Source organism: Acomys russatus, chromosome 29, assembly GCF_903995435.1.
Source record: "Acomys russatus chromosome 29, mAcoRus1.1, whole genome shotgun sequence".
NCBI classification, from domain to species: Eukaryota; Metazoa; Chordata; class Mammalia; order Rodentia; family Muridae; genus Acomys; species Acomys russatus.
Genome location: NC_067165.1, coordinates 3,310,862 through 3,335,861, shown reverse-complemented (window position 1 = coordinate 3,335,861; position 25,000 = coordinate 3,310,862). Strand labels below are relative to the sequence as shown.

General features: G+C 45.9%; 2 protein-coding genes across 2 annotated transcripts in view; one reads left to right on the top strand and one right to left on the bottom strand.

The window, feature by feature from the left end:
• Nucleotides 1-3,700, top strand: part of C8a (complement C8 alpha chain) — a 52,316-nt gene extending 48,616 nt beyond the window's left edge. Inside the window, exon 11 of the mRNA XM_051171439.1 lies at nt 3,167-3,700. Coding sequence (XP_051027396.1) covers nt 3,167-3,318 — 152 coding nt within the window. The 3' untranslated portion in view covers nt 3,319-3,700. The remainder of the gene's footprint in view (nt 1-3,166) is intronic.
• Nucleotides 3,701-16,814: 13,114 nt separating this feature from the next.
• Nucleotides 16,815-25,000, bottom strand: part of C8b (complement C8 beta chain) — a 36,566-nt gene continuing 28,380 nt past the window's right edge. Inside the window, exons 10-12 of the mRNA XM_051171722.1 lie at nt 20,576-20,729; nt 19,202-19,270; nt 16,815-16,992 (exon numbers count right to left, since the gene is read on the bottom strand). Of these exons, the coding sequence (XP_051027679.1) occupies nt 16,841-16,992; nt 19,202-19,270; nt 20,576-20,729 (375 nt within the window). The 3' untranslated portion in view covers nt 16,815-16,840. The remainder of the gene's footprint in view (nt 16,993-19,201; nt 19,271-20,575; nt 20,730-25,000) is intronic.

Genomic DNA, 25,000 nt, shown 5'->3' with positions numbered 1-25,000 from the left:
TTTGCTTTTTATCTTGAGACAAGCTAAAGTTCACTAAGTTGCCCAGGCAGGCCTTGAACCTGGGTCCTCCAACCACAGCTTCCCAAAAAGCTAGAATTCCAGGCCTATGCTGCCAGGCTTGGTGAGCTCCAATAGAATCAATGCATATCCTAATTCCTAAGCTCTCAGCTTACGAGACATACAAAACTACTTTTATATGATACACGGAACAAAGGCAGCATATATGGGTTGCAAAAATCAATGTATAAAGCAGTTACATTTGGCTATTGTATAGAAGGACACGTACATAGAGCAAGGGAAGTCTGGATGGACGAATCAAAGGTACTGTGTCCATAACAACCCGTGGGCACATAGAGTGGGTGAGTAGGATCCATTGACTGAACAGCCATATGTAGAGCATAGACAAAGCATGTCGCCCTCTGACTCACTAGGAGTCTAAAGCCTGACCCAGCTGTCTCCGTAGTAAAGGACTAGGTTAGTGGAAGCCAAGAGCTAAGAATCTAAGGATCTCTGTGCCTCTGATTTAGACTAAGAAAGACAACATAATGAAGAGTTGCTAGGCTGAAGCTGAAAATAATCCAACTCCTCTTGGCTGGGAAGAACCCCAGACAGCAATTTCCTTAGTGCTCAAGGGTGATCGTCTAGCTGATCTGGCTTTAAGATGAGATAATAGTGGGTTATCACACCCTTGTTGAGAGAGTATCTCCAAGTGGGAGGCAGGGCAGCACAGCTTTAAGGTCAAACATGCCTTTGAATCTGAGCATCTCTGATCCTCGTGTAAGCTCGTGCTATAAAATGAAACTATAGCAGCATACTCCTCATGGGCTGGGTTGAGGACCAAACCAGCTAAGACACACGGCGAGTTCTATGCCACTAAGCAGAAGGGAGAAGCTGTTGCATGCCAGGTGCAGAGTATACCTTGGATGGCCACTTCTCTGAATTTTTCCTTTGTTTGAGAACAAACAGTTTAAGTTCAAACCTGCCACCTGCGATCCAGAGGAGATATTCTGAGAGGAAAGATACAGGAAGGCGAGGGAAAGCCCAAATGTGAGAAATGCAGGCCCAGAGAATAAAGGCCACACAACCAGCTTCTGTGCTGTCTCCTTGGAGCTAGAGAAGCCATTACTTAGCTGTTTGGGAATTGGTGAATTGGGGCGTGGGGTGGGAGAGGGAAAGATCCTCTGAGCTGCTCGAGCCCAGCTCCAGAGCTCAGGAATCTTCCTGATTGCGCCAGTGGAGTATGTACTAGGTTGCAGCCCCCACATCCAGGCAACTTTCCCAAAGGGACCAAAGGCCACTTAACAGAACTAGTGGCTTCTTCATTCTGAGCCAGCATCACAACAGCACACCCCTGTGTATGAACTGAACTATTGCCACAAGAGCCTTATGAAGTAAAGTCTCTTGGTACCATCGCTCCACAGATGAGGAGCCTGGGGCAGGAGGAACGAATGTTTCATAGCTTGCTGAAGGTCATGTGGCAGGAGAATGGAGGGGCAAGGAGCTGGACCCAGGAAGTCTGATGCCAGGACCCACGATCTTGACTTAATGGCCACTTCTGAGTCTGTCCCATGCTATGCTGTCCTCAGAGTTCTGAATAAGAGTAGAGACCCTGAAGCAATCTCAGCAGCAATGGCTTACAGGCGTGGGGAGTGGGCATGGGCTAACCAGTTCATGGATTTCAGTCGGGCCTGACTTCAAGGCACAGGTATGATCATTGGCTTGGCTGTTCTAATTATTTTCTTTCTAGGGCTTGGCCCACACAGCATAGAGATGTAGCGTCACGGACCATCTCAGTCATGTATAAATCTTGGGAACAAGAGTTCTCAAAGTGTCGGGGGGGGGGGGGCAAAGATAGGCAAGTGACAAACAAAAACAGTTTGTGACAACATAGAGAAGACAGACTTCTCACAGGGTAGAGGCAAGACACTGTGACAGTCATGCTGAGCCATATGCAGATACTATGGGCTGTGGAGGAGGGGCAGGATGCCAGTGATCTGGGTCAGTGTAGGGGACGAGAAGCTGTACTCAAAGGCTTAATCTTTCTGCATTTATTCTGCTTACATTGAACTAACTAGCAGCATTTCAAGGAGCTCCAGTAATGCTCCAAGCAGTGTGTGGACATCAGGTGGCCTCACAGCCACCTCACTGAACTTTTAGCTTGACAGAGATTAAACTGGCAAGGAAATCTAAGGCAGAGAAATCTGTCAGCTTCCACAGAAACACATTAGGGTCCCCGGGAGTTCTCCCAGCAAACCTTTGCCAACAGGGACGGAGTCCCAGAGGTGGGAGAAATGGAGACTGAGTTTCCTGCTGTGGCTGACCCATCAGGGAGTGTAATTACAGTGCTGCAAGGGAGTCAGAGATAATCTAATCCAATGACGCTCTCAGTAAGATCTGAGAAGCCCTAGGGTGCTAGGACTTGGCCCAGGGGAGGGGGCTGAGCCCAACAGTCACCTTAGTTTCAATAGACTTGTTCCGCTTTCATCCAAATTACATGCGGGGCTCATGGAAGATTTAATTTAGGAAAAGGAAATTGTGATAGAAAACGATGAACAGCCTCCTTTGGATTAGTTTATAAATTCTCATATAGTCAAAACCTTAACCTTCCCGGGGGGGAGAGGAATTTGCAGAGACATAGCCAGGGGATCCAGCTGCCCTGGGTGGGGGGTCCGGTGCACTAGGTTTCTGGACTCCACACTCAATGCAAGCATTTGGAAGTTTGTATTGACAATCTGTCCTATCCCAGGACAAACTCTGATGAGTCTGGCTTAGAAACTCACAGGCAGAATAGATCTCCAGCTATACCTCTGCTTGGATACACAGGGTGGCCACAGTCCTACTCTTCACACCCTCCAATGACTTAGCATCCTTCTCCCAGAGGAGTATGCTTCCTGCCTTGTTCTGCTATTTATCTTCCATGCAACCATGGATTCCAATTTCATGAGATGAGCTCCCAAGTGGCTTATTCGCACTCTTGTCCAGACTTTCAAATTAACTATGAGGCTGCAAGCACAGAGGTCTTTGTTGGCTGCCCAGGGCATTTTCCCCAAGGAAGGACTACAGAGCATTCTGGAACAACAAGGTGGCTTTCTGCCCTAAATCCCCAGCCAGCTGCTTCTCCTACACTAACCTCCTCCTCCTCCTCTTCTGACATCTTACCCTGCAGGAGCCAAGGCAGATGGCCGCTGGAGCTGCTGGAGTTCCTGGTCAGAGTGCAGAGCGGGTTCGCAGGAGAGGAGGAGACAGTGCAACAACCCCGCACCCCAGAATGGTGGAGCCCCATGCCCAGGGAGGAGCACACAGACCCAGGCCTGCTGAGTGCCTCTAGATGCAGACTGGGAAGGAAGCTGGAGATGCTGCTGCCTGTCCTGGCTGCTGTGTGGGACCACTGCTGCTCCAAGTGAATGCAGACCAACAAAGGCCATTCTCCGTTCTCTTCATAAACTCATTAATTCTTTTTCTAGTACAAACTTCATAATTCTTAGCCTCTACCAATTACCTGGCTTCAGAGCTGCCTCCCTGTTTCAGGGGCTTGTTACCCCTCACTTCTCAGAACCACCTTTCTAGCATATTCCATTCAGGATGCTTAACAATAGTCTGGCTGTGGTGTAGATACATCAAATATTATTCCTCACAGTTCTGCAAGTATAAACTGCAAGATCAAGGTTCCAGCAGGTCTAGGGGTGGGAAAGGCTGCGTCAGTTTTATGTATGCCCTTTTATTGTGTCCTCACAGAGTGAGGGCTAGCGAGTCTCTGGGGGTCCCCTCTAAAATGGACACTAGTCCTGTTCACGAGAACTTTGCCTTCACGACATAGTCACCGCTCAAAGCCTAGTCCCTCATTCTACACTGGGTGTAGGGCTTCCAAGTGTGAACTTGTAAAGATCCCCAACATATTCCAGTGACTCCCTAATCCGTCTTCTCCAAAAAAGCAAGCAATTGTATTTGAAGGCAGAAGCTGGGCGGGTTTTATTTAGCACACTATCTTCAGATGCCAAGGCTGGGCCTTGCAGACACAGGGACCTTGACACACTAGACAAGTGGACAGTTCACAAGTGAGATCAGCTGTGGTCAGCCTCACAGTGCTCCTGGTGGACTTGGGAGGGTCAGTCAGTGAAGATCTACACCCATTCCCTGACCTTCCACTCCGAGCCAGCCTTGTGTTCCCACACACCCTAAACCCAGCACACGTTCAGCACAGTTGCCAACTGCCTTAATTAGGGTTTCTATTGCTGTGGTAAAACACCATGAGCAAAATCAACTTGGGAAGAAAGGAATTACTTCAGCTTACATGTCCCACTCACAGTCCATCGTGAAGGGAAGTCAGAGCAGGAACTCAAGGCAGGAACCCGAAGGCAGGAACCGAAGTAGAGACCATGGAGGGCTGCTGCTAACGGACTTTCTCCTCACGGCTTGCTCAGTCTGCTTTCTTTCACCATCCACAACCACCTGCCCAGGCATGGAAATACCTACAAGTGAGCCAGGCCCTCCCACATCAGTCACTAATTAAGAAAAACAGTACACACCTGCGCACAGGGTGGTCTAGTTTGGGCATTTCCTCAACTCAAGTTCCCTCTCCCAAAATGTGTCAAGGGGACACAAAACTAGCTAAACTAGTGTAGCTTTGGCCATCTGGGACTCGCTTCGTAGACCTGGCTGGCCTCAAACTCACAGTGATCCGCCTCCCTCTGCCTCCCCAGTGCTGGGATTAGATGGACTTTGTGATAGATCAACAGGGAGGAGACTTTTGTTGTTGTTGTTTGTTTGTTTTGGAAAGATCCAGCCTCGTACAAGGCTTGAATGTGAGAAAGAACACAGGGAAGAGGGACTTGCAGGTGTGTATATGTTGAAGATGAGGACAGGGAAAGACAGCAAAACAAAGAAAATCAGGTTCAGAAGACCCATCACAGTGTCATCTGTCACATGACAAATTATTGGCTCCACCATTGTTATTCCCACTGATAAAACATGTGCTTCAGAGGTTTATCTAAATAAACTTGCCATTTCTAGTTGAAAGAATGAAAAAAAGATTCTCTTCTTGCTTTCCGTGATGTTGTTCATGGCCTTTCACCCTTTAAAATTAGTTTACATCAATAATAAGCCTTCATTCACGACTGGGTAACTGTTGACAGCTACTTGCTAGCAAGTGGCCAGTGGCCAGGAGGAAGAGGCCAGGAGGGCAGTTGACCGCAGACTTACAACCTTGCTCAAAACCGTAATTCTGTGGCTCCTCGTCTCAGCTGCACATAAGCATCACCTGGGGGATTTCACAAATCCTGATGTCCACAAGCTACAACCCAGACCAATTAAGTCGGAATCACTAGGGGCTGGAGTCAGCCGGTGGCAGTCTTCAGCGCTCCCTTGGCAACTCCAAGCACAGGCCAGGTTGAACACCACTAAAAGCGGAGGAGTCATTATATGCCCACGAGGAATGGGGGTGTACGGCATACAAAGGGCTAGGGGCAGAAAGCTTGATCTCTGCTATTTTATGTAGGCTTATGAAGGACCTCTCAATGTTTGTTTTGTGAGGTCTACTCCATAGTTAAAGAAAATCAGTCTCATGGGGCAGAGCTGTGGACCAGATATTTCTTTTCTTTTTCTTTTTAATATATTTTATTAATTTATTCATATTATATCTCAATTATTATCCCATCCCTTGTATCCTCCCATTCTTCCCTCCCTCCCATTTTCCCCTTACTCCTCTCCCCTATGACTGTGACTGAGGGGGACTTCCTCCCCCTGTATATGCTCATAGGGTATCAAGTCTCTTCTTGGTAGCCTGCTATCCTTCCTCTGAGTGCCACCAGGCCTCCCCATTCAGGGGACGTGGTCAAATATGGGGCACCAGAGTTTGTGTGAACGTCAGACCCCACTCTTCACTCAACTGTGGAGAATGTCCTGGTGGACCAGATATTTCAAGAACTCCTTCAAGCTCTTGCTTTCCCCCTCCCCCACCCTACCACCCTCCCCAAGCTCTGTGCTATCTGCCACATGGTCATTTGTGGTGCTCAAAGCAGGGGAGGAGATGATACAGGGAGCGTTGTCAGGGGTCAGTGTAGTAAACCTGGGAGCAAGAGGGGAAATTTGGAGGAAGAGACTAAAGCAGCGATTCTTAACCCGTGGGTCATGACCCCATTAGGGGTCACATGTCGGATATCCAGCATATCAGATACTTACATTGTGATTCATAACAGTAGCAAAATTACAGTTATGAATTAGCAGTGAAATAATTTTATGGTTGGGCTTACCACAACGGGAGGAACTATATTAAGGGGTCACAGCATTAGGAAGATTGAGAACCGCAGGACTAAAGGACCACACACGAGCCCGGACCGCCAGCAAAACACAGAACTAACATTCCCGCCAGCGGTATTAGAAATGAAAATAAAGCAGCTGTAGCACTCTTTACTCCATCAGTGTCCTTCTTCAGCTGTGATTCACTCCCACAAAACACACCTCTCCCACACACTTCCCCCCAGGTCCTTTAAGGAGAGCTATAACCTCAGGTTTTATAGGGAGTCGGGTGTAAACACATGGTTTAAAGATACACTTTTCAGCTTGACAATGTGTCTTTTGAAAAGTAGATTAATGACAGAGAGAAAAGCAGTGAAGAGAGAGGCTTTCTCTTTCTTCTTTTCCTTCTGTTGGAGAAAGATCTAAAGAGTTTGGCATGCAATGAATCTCTCTTGAGAAGTACGCCTTTAAGGGGGAGAAAATGGACACAGAGAAGGGGCAGGCTTCAAGAGCCACACTGCAGAAATGAGGGATGCTCCCGTGAAGCCTCTGTGCTTTACAGAGAAGGGAAAATGATACCAACTAACAGAACGGCATTTCACTGCCAGGAAGGCAGGCTCCACTGCCACCCCTCTACTTCAGAGGGGGCCAGGCTAGGGCTGGCGATGGGGATCAGCTAATAGAATGCTTGCCTAGCACATACGAAGTACTAAGTTCAATCTTTAATACTGCATGTCTTACTCAGTGTTTCCATTGCTGTGAAGGCACACCATGACCACCGCAACTCTTACAAAAAGAAAGCATGTAATTGGAGCTTGCTTACAGTTTCAGAAGTTTAGTTCACTGTTGTCATGGCCGGGAGCGTGGTAGCGTGCTAGCATGGTTGCTGAGAATTCTACATCTAGATCTGCAGGGAGCGAGAAGGAAGAGAGAGTCACTGGCTCTGGCTTGGGCTTATGAAACCCTAAAGCCCACCCACAGAGACATACTTCCTCCAACAAGGACACGCCCACTCCAACAAGGATACACCCCCCCCCCCGGTCTGTCCGTCCTTCCTTCCTTTCAAGATTTATTTATTTATCTAGCTATTTATTTATTTATTTATTTATTTATTATGTATACAGTGCTCTGCCTGCATATACACCTTCAGGCCAGAAGAGGGCATCAAATCACATTATAGTTGGTTGTGAGCCAACATGTAGGTGTTGGGAATTGAACTCAGGACCTCTGGAAGAGTGGTCAGTGGTCTTAACCTCTGAACCATCTCTGAACCCTTCTAGTCCTTTCAAATAGTGCCACTCCCTAAGCATTCAAATATGTGAGCCTATGGGGGCCATTTTTATTCACACCAGCACACTATAAGCTAGGCATGAAGGCTCACAAAAAGGTAGGGGTACAAGAAACAGAAGCTCAACTATATAGCAAGTTGAAGACCAGCCTAGGCTAGGAGCAATTATTATCTCATAGAACTTCTATTTTCTTATAGTAATACAAATTTATTGTCTGGGTCATTGTGAGTGTCTGAAGGTTGTAAGAAGTCTCACTGATATAAATAAGGTTGAGTGGTTATTATAGCTGTGATTACAATAGCTAGGTTACAAAACCCACCTAGGCATCTAAAAACAGAGGTATGAATAAAGAAAACGATTTCCTCAGCCCTAATGAGTGAAATTATATTGCTTGAAAAAATGGGTAGAGCAGCAGATACTCATAATAAGAACATTCAGTCAGTCTCCAAAAAAAAGTTTTATTTCTTTGGGAGTTCCTGAATTTTACATAGATAAATAAAGTCATGTTTGTATATGTACTGTGAAAGGAAAAATGAGGGACTGGAGTGGTTGGGAATGCTTTAAGCTCTTCCAGAAGAGATTTGGCTCCCAGCATCCACTACAGGTGGCTCAGAACTGCCTGTAACTCCAGGTACAGGGGATCTGACACTCTGTTTAGGCTTCTGTGGGCACTGCATGCATGTGGTGAACACACACACACACACACACACACACACACACACACACATTTTTCTTAAATGTAGAAGTAAATTTCTCTAAAAAAAAAAAAAACAAAAACAAAGGGTTCTAACGAGAGAGAAGAGGGTGAGAAAGGACAGGGGGAATATGCTGAATATACTATACATGTATGGAAATGTTCTATACACAGTGCCACGTACAGCAAATGTTAGAAGAAAAAAAAGATTAACCAATGCAACCATATATAAACATAAAAATAAAGCCACAGGGTTGTTTCTCCTGTGAGACTCAGGGAACAATCTGTCTTGGGCATTCTCAAGCTTCTGGAGGTAACTATACTCCTTGGCTAGTGGTCCTTTCCTCCAGAAAAATACAACAACAACAACAGTAACAACAACAATAACAGCAACAACAACACCACAATAGTAATAATAAAAATAAACTAAAAGAAAAAAGAAATAGAAGAAAAGAAATGAAAAGAAAATGTCAGGCTAAATTCCCCTGATATCTGGTGCACAGGTCACTGCTGGGGTGCTGGAGGTGCTGGAGGTGCTGGAGGTGCTGGAGGTGCCATGGACCTGTGAGTACAAGCACTTGGAGTCTGACAGAGGTGACTCATGGACAATGGCAATGGGTTCCTGCCAAGGAAGAAGCCCCCGGGGGCCATAGTGTAGGCTAGGAATCATGGAAGACAGCTGGAAGTTGGACACCCATCCAAGCCCTGGAAAAGAGTGCAAGTTAGAAAAGCAACACACATCACAGGGTGCCAAACAGGCATGACTGTGCAAAGTCACAGAATGAACAGCCTGTGGGTGTTCTACCAGCTCTGGGTGGTGCGTGACCATCTCAAGCTGGAGATACTGAGTGTGAACCTCAGTTGTGGTCATGGGTCTTTCTGGGAGTAGCAGGTGCTGCGTTTCGTAGACATTTGTGGCTACTTTTCTGGGGTTTCTGTGCTCTATAATTATAAAGCTGCTTTCATAGCTTGCTCTCGGATCTAAGGCCCGGATACCACTGTACCTCCATTGTGTTTTTCAGATACTGTTAAAAACCATTGTTCCAGAAGCCTAGTGTCCCTGAAATGACGGACAAAGCCCTGTGACTACTCCTCAGGCTTGCCTCTGACCTCAGCTCCTCTCTCCTCCCAGCTCTTCCCAGCATTCTTTGGGCATGCCGTAGGTTCCTTTCCCAGAAAGCCAAACCAGCTACTCCTTTGCCTCCACAGCTCATCACGTGGCTGTCTTCCTACTGGTTCCACGTCCTGTCACTGTGGCCTGCCTGTCTGTCCCATCCACTGGCTTCCACAACAGACAGGGACTTCTTAATGTCCTCTTAGGCTTTAGAACCCCAACAACTAAGTTATACCCTCCCATTTTCCTCTTGTCCTTTGGTACCAAAGGTCAAACTTAACATGGTCTTCATGTTTGGCTGTTGAGACTTGTAAGAAAGATCCTCAGTGCAAGACACTGGAGCAGAACTCCTGGATCCCATGACCTTCACAAAGCATTAGAGGACAGCCAAGTCCATAGCATCCCGGAGTCACAGATTACAGGGCAAGCTCACCCCTTTCCACCTCAGTGAAAGAAAGTCTATCAAATCAAATTAAAAGTCCCTTACTCATGGCCGTGAGATGCGCCCCCTTCTCCTGCAGAGATAAAGAAAAATATGTCTCCTTCCTGTATTAACAGCTTAAAACGTGAGATAAATCCTCCAGTCCTCACCCGTTTTTAACAAATAGACTTGGCTGTCAGGTGGCATGATCCATGCCTGACAGATCTATTTATCCATTCTATTTCGTTAGAGATAACACTGAGAAGTTTTATCTGTTATTTGTCCCCCCTCCCCCACTCTCATTTTCCTAACCAAGCATGTGGAGGCAGCAGCTGATGGATGGATGATGTTTGGGATGAAAGGGGCCAGAATCAGATCGTTTTCAGGCTGCGAACAAACTGGATTATTAACAAGGAGTCACTGGGCAGGAGGTGGGGGTGGGGGACGCTGAGTGGACCCCAGACAATGGCCAGTGATGGATGGAGGGACACCTGGGGCTGCAAGGTGTGGACTTGAGATAACTGGTGGCCGCTGCTGGGGTGATAATGGGAACGTCCGGGCTCTGTGCCTACTCCTGCTTTGAGGCCAATGTCAGGCCAGACACTTGACTCCTGCTGAAAATCCTCCAAGAATTCCCCTTTGCACACGTGACCATGGCTTCCTCTATCTTTTCTCTCTATAAGACGTATCTCCATGCTTAAGGAAGCGGTTGGCAGGAAAGTGAAGAGAGGCAGAAAATGGGCAGGGTGCTTTTGTATAGTACCCAAGCATAGGAAGTCTGTTTAGCATTTGCCTTTTGCTAAGCACTCGTGGGTGATGCCTTCCCTTTGTATATGCCATGTCATAAATGTATCACATTTGTGTCTCATGCATGGAGGGCACTAGGGAAGAATGGATATGTAACTTGGGTAAACAAAATGAAGGTCTTCGGTCTCCCTGCTCTGTATGACACAGAGACCGCCTAACCCATTTGATCTGTGCACTGTAGGGATGGCAGGCCAGGGTCCTCTTCCTGTGTGAGTGGGCATCAACAACTTCTCTGAGACTAATCTGGGTCGGCTTTGCCTATAGTGGGAGGCTATACAGGATAGCCACAGCAGCCACTGGCTGCTTTGGAGCTGTGTGGTCTCAGAGAAGTCACTCAGTCTCTCCGAGGCTGTCTTGTTACCTGTCACTGGCAGACAATAAATCTGCCTCATGCAGGCACTGAGAGGATTAGGCTTGGATTAGGTATGTGAAGGTCTTTGTCACCGGTAATGGTCTCTGCAAATGTTAGTTACTATGCTGTTACATTTCCCTTAATAACCCAGAGCTTGGGAGAGAAAAGCCCTCCATGTCCTTTATTAAGATATCCCTAGGAGCGAAGCAATTTTATGTCATTTTATTCTCATATGTTGTAGTGGGTCTTACAGTGGGATGTCTTTAAAGCAGTTTTAATGAAAACCAACAACCTGGGTTTCTTAGTGATGTTTTGAGAATCCCTGAAAATGATCATGACAATGATATATCTAAGTAAAGAGTGCTTACTGGGCCCAGGGACCCATAGGATGCCTAAAATGGCCCAGAAGGAGACATTGTCTTGCCTTCTTATGAGTGAGGGGATGGAGGCAGCTACTACACAGAGCTTTCTCAAGGCCATCGAGCACTCAGTCACTGAGCCCAGCCTCGGGTATCAGCACTGGCTTCAGAACATATTTGTGGGGTGCTCTGCAATGCACTCTCTCCTCTGGGACTCCAGTTCTGCCTGAGGGGTATGACATCATGCCTCTGTCTCTATCAACAGACACTCAAGCATTTGAATGCCTCAAGGTAAGGATCTGCCCAGTGCTGAGGGCAGCTCATTCAAAGAGGAAAGGACCACATTCACTGCACAGGGTGTCTCCAAGGCCTGAGCAGGACTACTCCAACACGCCGCTGTTAGGTTTTATGTGGGTAGTCCAGCCTTGAAGAAAAACACTATGGGCTACAGATATGGATCGGTAGGTAATGTGAATTTGGACTACAAGCACCCACATAAAGCTTGGCATGGCAGGATACAGCTGTAACTCTGGCACCAGTTGGGGTCAGGAGGAGACAGAGACAAGAGGATTCTGGGAACTTCATGGTCAGCCAGTCTAGCCAAAACTTGAGTTCCGGGTCAAATGGCAGAGGCATTATAAAAAATAAAAAGTAAAAATAAAAGTGATAGAGATTTGAAAACGCCTGACAACCACATACCATGTATGGTTCCAGGCAGACACACATTCACACCACCACCAGAACCACAAATTAAAAAAATAAAAATAAAAAAACCCACAAAAGAGTAATCTGGAGTGGAGTCTGATGGAACACACCTGTAATTCCAGGTAGAGGCAAAAGGAGGAATTCAAGGTCATCTTATCTTCAGTTGCACAGTAAGTTTAAAGGCAGCCTGGGTTACATGATACCCTGTCTCTCTAAAAAAGAAAAAAGAAAGGGACTTTGCTAAAGACTGTGGAAGAAGCAGGGCCCGGCAGGCATTTGTCAGATGGTAGGAGGACAACTGTCCTTCCAGACTGTCTTTGGCTAGTCTTCTGCTTCCCCCACCAATAGGGAGATGGAAGTTTACTACCTATGACCCTCGGTGTCCTATTAGCCTTTCAGACTTACCCATCACTGGGGTAAATTCCCTGTATCAACCCTCCTGACATCACCATACCTTCTCTCATGTTCCATATTTCTTTCAGGATGCCATGAAGCCACTTAACAGCGCAGTCCCTCCGTGGATGCTTAATTTTTGGGCTTTCTGGGCCTGAAGTCTTGTCTTGAACCAAGTCACTAAGACTACTCACCAGCATGGGGAAGTCTTTCCCTTGGCTTTACTCATCCCTTTTCACTAGTCCATTAATTCACGTGATATTTGTTGACAAGCCCTGTTGTTCTTAAGTTACCAGGGTCTATTAATGTTTGTCAGGCCTACAATTATTATTACTTCAGTATTACCCACAGCAATCAATCGAGACACAGACACCTGCTATATTCCAAAATAGCCTTAGTTAACCTGGGGCAAGGCAGACATGAAACCTCTAGATTACTTCCCATAGTGGGGCAGGTATGGGATCCCTGCCCCAATCCCATGCCATCTGGCTCTAGTAATTTCTATCAAGCTACCTCCCATATACAATCCCATATGCTTGTTAATGTTATTCATCTGGGCCAAATTCCCATCCATGCCAGCCATGTGCCTACTCTTACACCTAACCCAGGATGGCGCGACCTCCTTCTCTCTTCTCCACCGGTCTTTCTTCTTCTTCCCAAGGTTCTCTCTGTCTCCCCAAGCCTGGAAACATTAGCCACACCTATCTCATTTGCCCTGCCCAGGTATGGCCTTTTATTGATCAAAAGGTGGGCCACAGAGACAGCAAACACTAATTAGCATCAGACCATCCTCCAACAAAGCCCCTGGTGACAGACACTATAATAATCTATGTCTTTAATCTACAAAAGAAAGCACTGTGCTGAATGCTACTGTGAAGTAAGTAAGTATAGGGTGATATGGAAATAGAGAAAAACATCTCTTCTCCATTGGTCAGCTTTCCATGACTGTAACCAAACAGCTGAGATTGTAAACTTACGAAAAGAAACCATTATCTTAGATCCTTGTCATGGTTGGTTAGAGCAGAACTCCACACCCCATTTGAGGGCTTGTCCACAGAGCCCTAAAAACTCCCATCATGTTCCACCATGTGAAGGTTTCAAATATCTTCCGGTATTTCTAAGTGGAGGGCCGTAGCTTTGTTACAGGCCTTTGTAATCATTCTAGCTCTATGCTGTAGCTTATGTTGACTTCACAGGAACAAAAACTGACTGTCTGAAGGACACTTGGAGGATGAGTCAAGTAGGATAAGCTCATGTGGCTTATCCTGTAAGGTCCTACAGGCAGGGACGTGACATTTCTCCATCAGTGAAAGCACATGGGTCCCCTAGGTTGCTGCTAAAGGCTTTCTGCACCAGGCGCATTGTCTCCCAAAGGATTTTCTATAGATGCTTGAGAGCTGCAGTGTTGTCATTGTCATCATTGTGTTTTGTTGTTCTTTTTCTTCTTCTTCCACCACCTCCTTCCCTTCTTCCTCCTCTTCTTTCTCCACTTTCTCCTCCCTTCTTCTTCTCCTCCTCCCCCTCCTCCCCCTCCTTCTCCTCCTCCTCCTCTTCTTCTTCTCCTCCTCCTCCCTCCTCCTCCTCCTCCCCCTCCTCCTCCTCTCCCTCCTTCTCCTCTTCTTCTTCTTCTCCTCCTCTTCCTCCTCCTCCTCCTCTTCTTCTTCTCCTTCTCCTCCTCCTCTTCTTCGTCTTCTTCTTCTTCTCTTTCTAGATTTTTCAAGACAGGGTTTCTCTGTTGTAGTTATAGCTGTCCTGGAACTCCCTCTGTAGACTAGGTTGGCTCAGACTTGGCAATATGCTTGACTATGCCTTCTGAGTGCTGGGAATAAAGGTATGCATCACCACTGCCCAGCTTCAGTGTCTTTTTTTTTTTTTTTTTTTTTTTTTTTTTTTTTTTTAAGACACAGATGGCCCTTCTCTGCCTGTAGCCTGGCCAGCAGCAGCTCCCTCTTGGTCCCACATCTCCTCTTGCTTGCTGCAGTTGGCCCGTTCTTGGTAAGGATCTGGATCCCATCTGAAACTTCCTCTGCCAACCTCTGCTTCCATAAATTCCACCCCATCAGACTTAAATAAAAATTTAAAAGGATGGTTCAGGTTAAAGACTTCATAAACTGGAAAACACTCTATAATTGGCAGCTATTATTAGTATTACTATTGTTAAAGTAATTATAAGAGTTATTATCCCCACAGAAGTTATGCCATTAGCCTGAGGTCACTCAGGGAAGCCTCCTACCCTGGCATTTAGTGTGCAGAGGACTCATGGCGTTATAAAGATCCTCCTCTAGGAAGCAAGCATCCTTCACACACAGGTACCTTGGGCTGTATTAGTACTCACAGTTCAGGGTTGCTGCTAACCCACACTGCTTAGGATCTGCCTCCAGAATACGTTGGCTCACCAGAGGTACACAGGGTGAACCACAGTTGCCAAGACTCCAAGAGCACAGTTCACATTTATTTTGTTTAATTCTTACATTATGTTCCAACCTCCTCCTAAGTGCATTTGTTTGCAGAAAGAGCCATGTGGGGGAAGTTCAGCCCACAAATAAGAATATAATTATTACACAGTTTAGCAGTGCCTGGGCGTCACCTGAGTACTCAGTGGTGCTTCCCAATTCAATTGTCTCTCCTTCAAGACCACATTTAATAGGATAAACAATTTCTGCTAAATGCAATAAATGTGAACCTGGGCTGTCATCTCCATAATCAACTCAAATTTCCCATTAGAAGTGGTGGCTGTGATTGAGATTCAGAATTTAATTTGGCAGTGCTTGCTTCGATGTGCTACTGTCAGCTTCCTGGGAGCCTCCCGTCAACCAAAGACAGAGTGGCTCTCCTCTGTCTCGGGGGAATCTTAAAAGAAGATAGATTATAACTCAAGAAAATTATACGACCTCCATATAATGAAAGAGATAAAACATTATTGCATTATCCTGTTGAAATAACAGCAGACAGCAAAGCAATAATATTAAGCTAAACAAGGGCCCAGACCCGTCAGTTCGATTGCAGGGGATGGGGTATACAGGAAGGCAGACAAAACTGCTCTGATGCCTGCCCCTGCCCCAGGCAGTGAATCTTCAGCTACTTCCCACTGACTCCACTGGAGACAGCTGGCCAGGCCAGACTGGAGAAAAGCTTGGGTACCACGGGTGAGTTCAGCTCTCCAGTACCAAATCCAGCTGCTGCAGATGCAAAGCAGGTGACTTGGCTAAGAACGATTGATTGCAAAGGAATCTGATAAGCCAAATTCTGCCTTTAGCATCTATTTGGTTTCAAGAACAAACTCACTTGAAATTCCTCAATCAGGGAGACGTGCCCATAGGCAAACAAAGCAATGAAAAGAGGGAATGTAAAAAAAAATATGGACCTTAACCACTTAGCATTAAAAAAAAAAAAAAAAAAAAAAAAAAAAAAAAGATATTGATAGCCTGGCCATCAGTGGCCATCCTGCTGATCTCTTCAAGCTCTCATCCCCCAAACAGTATCTGCACGAAAGCCCAGTGAGCAAAGTGGAGTGTGCAGATAGCCCCTTGACCTATTTTCCAGCCACGGTGACCTTTTCTTTCCATTGTAAACCTTTTTTCCTGGAGTGATCAGTTCTCCTCGGCTCCTAGCCATTTTCAGTTATTGATGAATATCCAGGTCTGTTCCATGGTTTCTGTTGCCACACGCTTTGCTGCCTCTACTCAGCATCAAAGAAGCTAAAGCCGAAGGCGCTCTCCTGATAAGGCAACAGGCAGAGGCTGGCCGCGAACACAAAAATGCACAACAATGCACGCATATGCACACATGCACACACATGCACATACATGTGCACAGCCACCTGCCCACACAAACATGCATGCTTCCTGCTGCATTTTATTCCACAAGCAGTTCTTTGTGAACCACATGCTCATTCAGAAAAAGAGAAGAGCCTCATAGTTAAGAATTTAAAATGTTGGAGCCTTGTCTGCAGCGCAGTTCTACCATCTTCTAATTGTATGACTTGGAACAAGTCACTATATTCTCCCCAAGCCCGTTTTCCATATATTTGTCTTGCAAGGTTGTCATGGGAATGGATTGGTGGCACACAGAAAACATTTCACAGAGACTGGCTATCGTTATTACTGAACAAGACTGTGTGCTTTCCAAGAAATGAACAACTTCTTAGCAATTAACTGTTGCATTACTAGACACCTACTATGTGCCTTTGTCACAAGATGATGACCAAGCCAGTTTCTGGCTTCTAGACTATTTGAGGATAACAAGAGGGCAAAGTGGGCAAAAGGGAGGTTTACCATACAAAGACTTAGGGTTTTGTTCAACCCACTATTTATTCAAATGAGCAGGCATTGAACAAACTAAAATCTTTAAGGAGCAAAGTGGCATGGCCTTTTGTTGTGGCGGCCCTGGCAGGAGCTGGTATACAAGAAACCTGGTTGAGTTTGTGCAGTCCAGACCTCATCCTGGGTCACCTGCTGAGGGTGTTCTCTCCTCTAACAGTTGAGTGTTTCTGAAGCGGGGCCTGAGCAGTGGCTCCCCCCTCTCTGAGGGGGTGGATTGTTACACTGCCTTTGTCTTCTTTTCTGTCCTCCAGAGCACGAAGACCAGTTGGACCAGCAACTCCACTTCCCATCAATGGGGGTGTCTATAAGAAGGAAAGACAATGAATGCATATTGGTCCTTATGATGCTCTCTTGTCCTAGGAGGTGGGGTAGGATTGGGTGAGTAAGCTTTTAGAATACGAATCTCTGATATCTCCCTTTTAAGCAAGAGTCTTTTTCCCTGGCCATCAGTTTCTTGGCTCGCTCCTACCACAAGTTGTGTGCACATTCGCCAATTATTTCTTGCCCAGGGTACTCTTCCCTTTCCTGTTAACATTATCAACCTATTAGCCCTTCAGATCTTGGCAAACATGTATTTTTTCATAGAAGCCCAGGATCCTCTACTCTTCATCCTTTCCCTGTATTTTAAGCTCTCAGAGCATTTGTAGCAGTTGTTGTATGGAAAATTTCTATTTGTGTTTGAAGAAGAATTCAAATAGCATTAGTCTTTCTTGTTCCGCCACAATCTTTGTGATGACAGGGACTTGGTCACAATGAATTACACCACCTAGGCTGGCATACAGAAGGCCTTCTGCAAATAAGTAACAACAGATAGTAGGAAGATGAATAGGTGTGTGGCTGTGTGCACAGATGCATATATGAGTGGTGGGAGAAGAGGTGGGTGAGTGGGTGAATGAATGCATGAATATGTGAGTAGACAGGTGAGTGGGTGGGTGGGTTGATGGATGGATGGACAAATATGTTGGTGGATAAATAGATTGGTAGATGGTGAATGGGTGGGTGGGTGGACAGAGGCATGGACAGATTGATGGATGGGTACATGAGTGGGTAGGAGGGGGATGGGTGGACGAATGGATTCCCCATTAGATACTTTAAGATATAGGATTTCCCATGCATGAGAGTTGTGTTATCTACTGTGAGGGTGGTATGTTTTAAATGAGGTGAATATCACTGATGCTCTGCTCCTTGATGCGTGAGGTCTACTTAAAGATTGGCTTTGGTCACAGATGAGGTGGGTGAGTAACTAATTGTCTCCCCGTGATAAACATCTGCAAAATGAAAATGCTATAGTGGGTGGTTTTGAAGGTCTCCTCCAAAAATAAGCACTATGGTCCTGTGATTCTATGCTCTGAGCAGGTCACTCCTTAAGACCTGGGTGAGGTGCAAGAGGAGAAAACAAAGCCAACTGTGAGGTAGAAGGACATGCTCATTGGCTGTGCAGTCAGTCACACATGCTAACCTGGACCTGGGTTCCCACTCTCACTGCGAATGGGGATGTCACAGTATTAGCTTCATGGGATTGTTGCAAAGAATAAATTTTTTTTCTGTCTCCAAAAATACAAATTATAAGTCCCAAACAAAGCAATTAGTGCTTATTTTGCTTTTCCAGTGCATCAGCCATCGTTCTAAATGATTTATATGCCTCGTTATAAACTCCTCTGTGAGGTGGTAAATAGGATCATGCCCACTTCACAGATGCAGAGAGGTCAAGTGTCTTGTTCAAGTCAGAGTTATTGAATGATGGTGATGGAATCTGAACTCAAGCTGATTCAAGAGCCCAGCCAAGGGGCCCAGGACATAGTAAAGCCTAAAGAGAAGGGCCAGTGATTATTAGATGTGTTAGGTCCATTTTTAATGGCGTCATCAAAAAGTTATGGGAAGGAACGAAAACGAGAGAGGGATAATTCTTAAATAACAGAATGGGCAAAGAATTTGAGAATAGGAAAAGAAGTTTATTAGTATTTCATTTTGTGAGATATCTATCACGTTCTATCTGTTTATCTATTTATCTATCTATCTATCTATCTATTATCATATCATCTATATGTTGCTGAGGGACAGCTGTTCCTGAGTCATGGAGGTGTAGAAGTCAATGGTATACGGCATTATTTACAGAAGGAGGGGGAGGATATACAGTGTGAAAAGTGCTGTGTGTACTCATCTTCAAAATCCTGTGGGCTTCTACAGCAGGGACTGACTAATTTACACTGAAGGGTGGGACATGTTATAGGAATTTCTACACAGGAGATACACACACACACACACACACACACACACACACACACACACACACACACACACACACACACGTGTCCCACTACAATTCAAGAAGGGCTTGGAAATGTCACACAAGCAGCAGTCCTATACCACAGATCATTCTCAATGGTGTAAATGATAAAGTCCCAAAGGAGCCAGGCAGGATCCTGAGAACCACACCAGCAGCCGTCTAGTCCCACCTCACCTTGCTCTTGTTATTTTCAAATATTTTCCCAACTCTGAAGGATTCATTACCTTTCCTATTGGTGACCTCACAGGCTATGCCTTGGAAGCCAGCAGGGCAGATGCACTCACAGCGTGATCCTGAGGAAAACAGGCAGAGAGTGTGATCACACCCTGTAAAACCAGGACCCTAGAGCTCAATCCCAAGCAAATACATTTCCCTCAGGTGGACATGGGAACCAAACAGTGAGTGGGATGTAGGGTCACGCACAGGTGCAATGCCAAGACCTGCTCCTCTCCTGGGGAGGAGGGGTCCTCACGAAGGAGTGTTCACTGCCATCAGGAGGATTGTGGGGCACTATGGAGAAAACTCCTCCTTGGCTGACTTCTGACTCACATGTATACACATCCAGAATCAGATGCGACATTAGTGGCTGCTGAGGCCACTCATCACTCATGACCAGTAATAGTCTAGTCTCCACTTAAATACCTGTAGGGAGGTCCCCACCCTTTGAGTGTCGCCCTACCTTCCTTTGCCTTGGCAAGTTCTAAATCTTTGGAAGTGTTTCTCCATGTTGATCTGAGATCTACCTCCTTGGAGTGTCTTTTGTCTCATCATGAATAACGTCTCTCCAAGACAAACTCTGTGAATGTCCTCGCCTGATTCCGTATCACCCCATGCCTCTATTCTACAAGCTGGAGGCCATCAGCTGCTAGTTCTAAGTTTCTTGCAAAGCAAGAGTGACCCAAACTCTGAGCTGCTGGGATCATCTCTGCCAGTTTGCTCCTAGCTGTCCTGTCTGAGAAACTAGACACATATCTCTCAGTGCCTGGAACCTTCCTCCCCTTCAAACATGTTTTCCCTTGTGAGCCTTCGTCTGGACTTGCTCTATCCACGTGGACCCTGCCTGACTCTGGCTGGCTCCTTGAGTTGAGGGGTAATTGGTGGCTCCTGCTGTCCTGCTTAGGGTGCCAATCTTGACCACCCATCATAACAAGCTAGAGACTGCAATCTCACCCCTCTTGGTTTGCCCCACTCACTGTAGGGATCCTAGGCATGGTCTTGACAGTTAGCCATCAAATTCTATTAGCCTGTCCATGATGCCTTCCTCATGTCTTCTCACCTCATGTTGGCAAGGAGAGCCACTAAGGATTTCTTTGGTTCAGTCCACGCCCTCATCTTTGTCCAGAGTTTGGCCAAATCCATCCTTGACCTAGTAGTAGAGACTACATACATACAGCTCCAAGCTTCAACTAAATGCTCCTGTAACCCATGACGGCCCCTGGGGCTGGAGCATTACTGCCCTGACAGCCAAAGCAGAATCCCCCTGCTGCAACTGTTATAATTTCTTGGGAAGCAAAAATGGGCTAACATTTGCCCCAGAGTCAGCGTTCCTGCAGATGCTAGCTTCTACAAAGGACCCCAAGTGCTGTGAAAAGTGGTACCTTTCAGGACTGGCACTCCATTGCCTCGGCAAGGAGCACAGTGGCAGGAGCTGACCTCCATCTGGAATTCTTCTAGTGCCTTCTTTATGTTCTGTTTCACGGTGCTGGAGTAGGCAAAGTCTGTGGCTGTCACAAGCTCATACAGAGGCTCAGCCTGCAATGGAAGAGGCAAATGCACACAACAGGTAGAGGTCAAAGCAGAGCTATGGGAAACAGACAGGGAGAGCAGGGCACGGAGAAAGCAGGAGGGTCCCCACAGAACAGGACAAATGCTACAGCATTGCAGATAAATGCCCATCCTCTTTGCCTCCCCAGCCTGGGAGACACAAGTTCATTTGTTCAAGTTCAAATCAATTAACAAGAAGTACCTACTAAGTGCTTGTCATGAATCTGGAAGAATCATAAGCATGAGAATCTATTCCCAGGAGCTTCAGAAGACAGAAAACACTAATGAGCACTAGAGGCATAGAGTCTCTCACTTAAATGGGTTCAACTTGAGAACCCATCTCAACCTTAGGAAGGCAAATAAGTAATTCCCCACTAGTTGAAGAGTACTGTGAATGTTCCAGGCTAGTGACAGTCTCTGCCAGAGTACTGCACAGCAGCCAGTGTCAGGGGATCTGGCCTAGTTAGCTCCTGGGTCATGAGAAGCCTAAAGCTCCCAGGCTACAGTGCTGCCAAGCTGTGTTCTGCAGTTCGAGTGTATCGAATGCATTTATGCCTTGATATTTTTAATTCATGATGGGTTTATGCAGACACAACCTCATAGTGAGTCAAGGAGAATGGGTTCTGCACCTTGTGGTTTCACAAGGTAACAGACAAACCAGCAGAGAGGAAGAAGAGAGGGGAGGGGAGGGAAGGGGAGGGTAGGGTAGAAGAGGGTAAGGGAGGGGAGAGGAAAGGATGGGAGGGGAGGGGAACATCTGTTTTGGTGGGCCTGGGAGGTGAGCCTTTGACAGCTTTTTGGCATACTTTAGGATTGTTGCTTCTGCATCGTTCCCTTTCAATATTATGGGTACCACTCACATTATCCAAAAGCTCACCCAGGAAACCTCACTCCATGGCTCACAGACCCTTCCCTCAGGAGCCTCCGCACTACTCACTTGCTAATACTCGGCTTTCCAAATGTTCCTTTATAATCCTTAAACTTTTCTACAAGGTCTCTGTTCTGTTCTCTGACTTGATAGTAAGTGGGCTGGTGGAGAGAGAGGCTTGGAGCTTATTTGTCTTTGGGTAAAGAGGATGGCTGGCCAAAGAGGATCATGGTGAGGCAGTGGCAGTGGGCATGGGAGAGGGGTGCACAGGTTAGAAAGGTACAAACAGAAACCTCAAGTGCCGGCCGCTCTGCATATGCACATCCATGGATATGACACCATGGGTGAGAGGAACCGGGGCCCATGAGCTGTTTTGCTGTGTTCTGTTCCTCTTGGTTAGGAACGCAGCTCCAGGGCCTGGTTCCTGTCCAGATTTTGGTTGTGATCCTGTCCCAATTCAGCCCTGGAGAGTTTAGGGTCTGTCTAAATGCAGGCAATCATGCCTAATAGAAGCCTCCAGTGGGAAGAAAATTGCTTCCATTTCTTAATGCATCTGATGCTGACCTTCGCTCCAGTGGGCAAAGCAAGGCCCCTTGGAGGTCCCATTGTCTCACCGGTCTGTGGTCAATGAATTGATCCAGAGGCTGTTTTCAGAGAGACCAGCCTGTTGGTCCCACATGGGGGGGGGGGGGAGGCTAAAGGGGGGGAGGGGTTTGCTTTACACCACTGACAAGGTTCTCAACAGTCAGCTTTTGGCTTTTGCTCTGAGCTCCTTGAAAGACCTACTTTAACCACCATGGTGTTTTCCTACCAAGACACAACACTAACCGGAAGCCAAACCTGAATAATCTCCCCACATACACTGCACCTCGGGAGCTTCAGAGAAGGGGCCCATCCTCACAAAACGGTGATGCTTAGTGTAGTTGTCAGGTGAGGGGAAGCTGCAAGCTGTCACATGGCTCATTTAGAAACAAACAACAAACAAGCCAATAAGAATGCCAAGATGACAGTCCTGGTACTGCCAACGCTTGGGGTCCAAGGCCTGTTTTCCGTACTAGGTTTCGATGGTTACTGATTCGAGTGGCTCAGGAGTTCCCATCACTAGCTTCACCCATGTCTTCTTCAAAGTTTGTGGGCTATGGAGGTGTGCTTCAGTGAAACAGAAACCCTATGGGGCTTCAGAGCTGCCCTTCACAGTTAGGTTAATATGGCTGTGCCCACTATTGCTTGCTGTCTGTTTTCTGTCTCCCTTCTCCTTCCTCTCTTCCTCTTTTTCTCTACCTCTCTCTTAGATACTCAATTTTCAATACAATGGTCACTGGGCTCTTTAGCATACTTGGCCTTGGGAAAATGTTATTTATCATGTCATTTTGAGGTGATGCTGGAGACTGTCTATTAAGCTTCATGCAAGTCTCTGTGATGTCCCCCAGTGTTCTGAATGGTCACCACAGCTAGCCCCACAGGGAGATGAAATACATTCTCCATACACAGCCTCTAACTATGAACAGCAGTCTGAGAATTTGTTAGTCCTGTGTCTCCTCCTGGTACAGTTGAAATCGCTGGGGCAAAGAAAAGTTAAGTAGACTGACAAAGTTGTCACCTCAACTTAAGGGTGGGCTTTCACTGTTAATGTTGTGGTTTGCTGCCTGTTAGGCAGTTTATATTTTTAGACCTACGGACAGTTGGATAATCATACTAAATTGGTACATAAATTTAATTTTATATCTCATCTTTTCACTTATAATGTGAGGCTCTCCCTGTGTGACTCAGCCTGTGTTGATAAAATGACCTTCCACAGTTTCAGGATATATGGATAGACTAGTTATTTAGTTAGCTGCCATGTTTTTTTTTTTTTAAAGCCTCCAACTGATACCTTTCCCCCTTTAGCTTTTACTACAATTATCCAAGCCAGTTTGTCTTTATACACATTTATTTTTAAAAATTAATAGCTGCCAACATTTTTTATTTTTATTTTTCAAGACAGGGTTTCTCTGTATAGCCTTGGCTGTCCTGGAACTCACTCTGAAGACCAGGCTGGCCTCGAACTAACGGCGATCTACCTGCCTCTGCTTCCCAGAGTGCTGGGATTACAGGTGTGTACCACTCTGCCTGGCAGCTATCAACATTTTTAATAGTATGGAGATACTGGGTTTAAAATACCTTCCTATACTAAAGCCAAATTATATTGTCATTGTTCCTTACAAAAGGCCCTTCTCAGCACTCACAATGCTTTATATATTACCTATTTTAAATCACAGTCAATTTAATGGGTGAAAATACTACTGTTAAAAGGTTAAAAGTTTAGATACTTATTAGCCAACTTATGGGTGTCCATTTCCTTAGCCATTCTATCTTTCTTATGAATTGTGTAATTCTTCACATAATAAGAGTCTTACTTGTGGCAAATCAGCATCATCATCATCATCATCATCATCATCAGTAAACCATCTGCCTGTCTGCTATGATGACATCTATCTACTGACTAACATTTGTTTTTCTAGTGTGTGTGTATACGTGTGTTCACGTTGGTGCACATGGAGGCATCAGCATGCCTCTTTTTCATATGGTAGGGCTACAGTATTCAGAGGTAGGTTTGTGCATGGTAGGGCTGCAGGTCCTCAGCAGAGACTTTCAGTGTGACTTGTTGTGACCACTGACAGGTGAGCAGGAGCATCGAGTGAAGTCACTTAAGACTTCTGGCAAGCTTCAGAGCCATTAGCAGCTGTTATCTGAATGTCTTGAATGACCATATTGGGCAGAGCTCTCTTCCCAGCACTTCTTGGACATGTACAATTGGGAAATTGACTCATATGGAACTAAGATACTGAGGTTTGGCTGTTTCTCCACAGTATAGCCTAAGATATTCTGACCTCTGCGTGAGCATCATTCCTATTTTCTCCTTCTACCCTCGGCAATGCAATGTCATCTTCATCAGCTTTAGTCCAAGCCTTTACCACCCAGCTATTCCAATGCATGCAGGAACATATGCAGATGACAGGCCAATGGTTAGGATTGCCAGTTAAATACAGGACACTCAGCTACACCCAAACGTCAGATAAGGAACAATTAAACAATCAGTACGTTTCATGCAATACACAGGAGATGCTTTATACCCTGAGCATTATCTCTTCCTCATCTGAAATTCAATGCTGGCTACTCTGGATTTTCTCCTGCTAAATCTGACAGTGCTTTTTGCTTTGTCTCAAAATACCTTTGGAGTTCACCCACTGAGGAACATTTTGCCAGGTTGCAAGCTTTTTCCTTTAAAGACCTAGGGTCTCTGGTACACTGCATGTTGGAATGACTTCGGCGTTTGATTTTTACTGCTGGGGGATATGTTTGTTCCTGAAAGGAAAACATGTCAGCAGGGTGTGTTGCAGTATTGTTTTGT